Source organism: Alligator sinensis, unplaced genomic scaffold, assembly GCF_000455745.1.
Source record: "Alligator sinensis unplaced genomic scaffold, ASM45574v1 scaffold191_1, whole genome shotgun sequence".
In the NCBI taxonomy this organism is placed as follows: Eukaryota; Metazoa; Chordata; order Crocodylia; family Alligatoridae; genus Alligator; species Alligator sinensis.
In genome coordinates, this window is record NW_005842282.1 from 1,125,104 (window position 1) to 1,127,723 (window position 2,620).

Sequence of the window (2,620 nt, forward strand, 5' to 3'; positions counted from 1 at the left end):
TTTGTCAGAGTAGCAAAATAGACAAAAGCCGCTAATCTATTTTTAAATAGAAGTGATCTTTTGACTGTTTGTACCTTATTTTTAATATTTGTATAAACTTTCCCCCTTTTTTCTTCCATGTAACTTTCAGCAGTTTTTCTTATTCTTTTGTTCTGATTGGCTTAATAATGTGTCTCAGGCAATCAGAAGTCAGGGTTTTGCACCAAAATAGGGTTGATTGTAGAAAAATGTACGTTGCTTAATTTATTTAAGCAATAACTAGCTCTCTTTTCTTTCCAGGGTTACCTGATTAGCTGTGTGTGGAACTGTTACCGGTACATTAATGGCAGAAACAACTCTGATGTGCTGGTATACATTACTACAAATGACACTGCGGTAAGCATGTTGGCATGACGTGCAAGTAGAAAAAAGATGTTGTTAATTTTCTTTGTTCACCGTGTTGTCATCTTTGGAAACAAGCTCAGCCTTAAGGTTCAGCATATTTGTCTGCTAAGGATTTCTTCTACAACGTTCCTTTCCTTTCCTTTCCTTTCCTTTCCTTTCCTTTTAGCATACAGGCTCAAAATCTTCCCAACACAGCTCCCAGCTTCCCCTTGCTGTCCCATTGCCCAGTTGAGCATCAGGGGTGGTGATTTGAAAGCCCACAGCTGGGATTGGGGTCACTGAGCCCCTCCCATGTGCCAGCTTTTAAACTCAGCTGCATAGTACAGGAAGCTGGAAGGGACTGCCCAGTTTGCGAAGAGGCAGGGATCAGTGACTGCTTCTTTCTTCACCTCCTGGCCTATAGGAAATGGGAACAGCTGCCTTCCATGCCTTCTCAAGACTGAGGCAACCCCAGTCTTGGGAAGGCAGAGAGTCTTTCTCCCAGTTCCACTTCTCCCAGGAAGAGTTAGTCCCTTGGGAGAAATTCTCCTAGGAGTGACTTAACTTTGGTTCTTCCAGGGTTATTTTTCTCCCAGAGCAGCCATTTTTACTCTGAGAGAAAATGTCCTAATATTTATATGCTTTTGGTTTCTACTGGGACAACGGTAATTCTCATGGTAGACAATGAACATCTGTACCTCACCTTAGTGTTGCAGCTAACTATGTCAAGCTTGCTTATTGTAAACTCAGCTGACTGAATAAGTACAAATAGGTAACTTGAAACGACATATTATGACGTTTTGGGGGGAACTGCTACATATACACTCCATTACACAGTCCAGGCTATCCCCTGAAAAAAATGTGCTAAATTTATTCCTAGTGTAACCATATTGATTTTTTTTTTTTTTAAATAAAGAGGGATTGTGATTACAAGAAGATGAGGTTAGTCTGTTGGAGGAAAGGGCAGATCCAGCTAATGACATTTCAGTATTGCTTATTGCAAGCATCCCAGATATATGGGTTAAACCCACCAAATCTTGCAATTGGCTTTTTTTCTTTTTAAAAAATACTTTTGCCTTTTGCTTCCAAAGCTTTAGGATGTGCTTAGATTATACTTTTAAGCTTTTCAGTGTAATCCTTAAAGATTAGAAATGTACTGTTTATAACAAATGAAAACTGAAATACTCACTTGACTTCAGGAGCTGGATCTTTAAGAAAGACATCAAATATTGCACAAACTGATCAGATTGAGAGAGCTGGCATAATATGGGTTTATTGAAAGATAAATGGAAAAAAAAGTAACAACTGTATTGGAACCTACTCCGAGTAACACCAGCTGTCCTGAATGAAATAATAATGATAGTTATGTGCAGTATGGTGGTTATAACTCGGAACTTGAAAAGCTGTGAAATATATGAGTCACAGCATTGGCAGGATAAGGTATAAGAACCTTCAACTGAATTAACAAGGAAACTCCAGTTGCCTTGTGAAACTTGCACTGAAACCATCTATGTTATCAGTGCTTCGGGGAAACAGGATTTCAGTTTTCAGTACTGTCTTTTTTTATTCAGATTATTTATCCCTAAATTTTAAAGGAAAGGAGCAAGAAAATGTTATGTCCTGAATTTACCACCTGAGTTGGACAAAAATCTAAGTCCCAGTCATCAAATGAAATTCTATGAATCATGTATTAAATACAACACATCAGTCAGCTCAAAAGTTGACAAATGTATCCTTAGTACTTCTGCAGTCCCTATTAGTATAGTATCCACCTCATAATCTTTATCTTTACAAAACCCTTGTGAGGAAGGGAAGTATTGTTTATTCCCATTTTTACAGATGTAGGACTGAGGATAGAGAGGCTAAGTGGCACAGTAATTTTCCTTAGTCCTAAAAAAAGTCTATAGTAGAGTACAGTATTGAAGCCAGTTCTCCTGCATTCCAAACTAGTGCCCGAGCCCTATGACTGTCCTTCCTTCTCCCATATTAACATTCTTGTGTGTGGTATTTAGTACTCATTTCATTCTTTGTAAGTGAATCCAAGACATGACTACTAGATTGGTGTAATGTAAGTAGACCAATGGAGACTTTTTCTACAAAATGTTCTCTCATTAGTAAATATTAATTCATAGATTCATAGATGTTAGGGTCAGAAGGGACCTCAATAGATCATCAAGTCCACCCCCTGCATAGGCAGGAAAGAGTGCTGGGGTTAGATGACGCCAGATACATACCTATCTTACCTCCTCTTGAAGAT

The 2,620-nt window shown here is 38.4% G+C and overlaps 1 protein-coding gene across 1 annotated transcript in view; it reads left to right on the top strand.

Annotated features, from left to right (window-relative positions):
* Positions 1-2,620, top strand: part of LAPTM4B (lysosomal protein transmembrane 4 beta) — a 114,250-nt gene that overhangs the window by 65,686 nt on the left and 45,944 nt on the right. Inside the window, exon 6 of the mRNA XM_006027995.2 lies at positions 280-375. Coding sequence (XP_006028057.2) covers positions 280-375 — 96 coding nt within the window. The remainder of the gene's footprint in view (positions 1-279; positions 376-2,620) is intronic.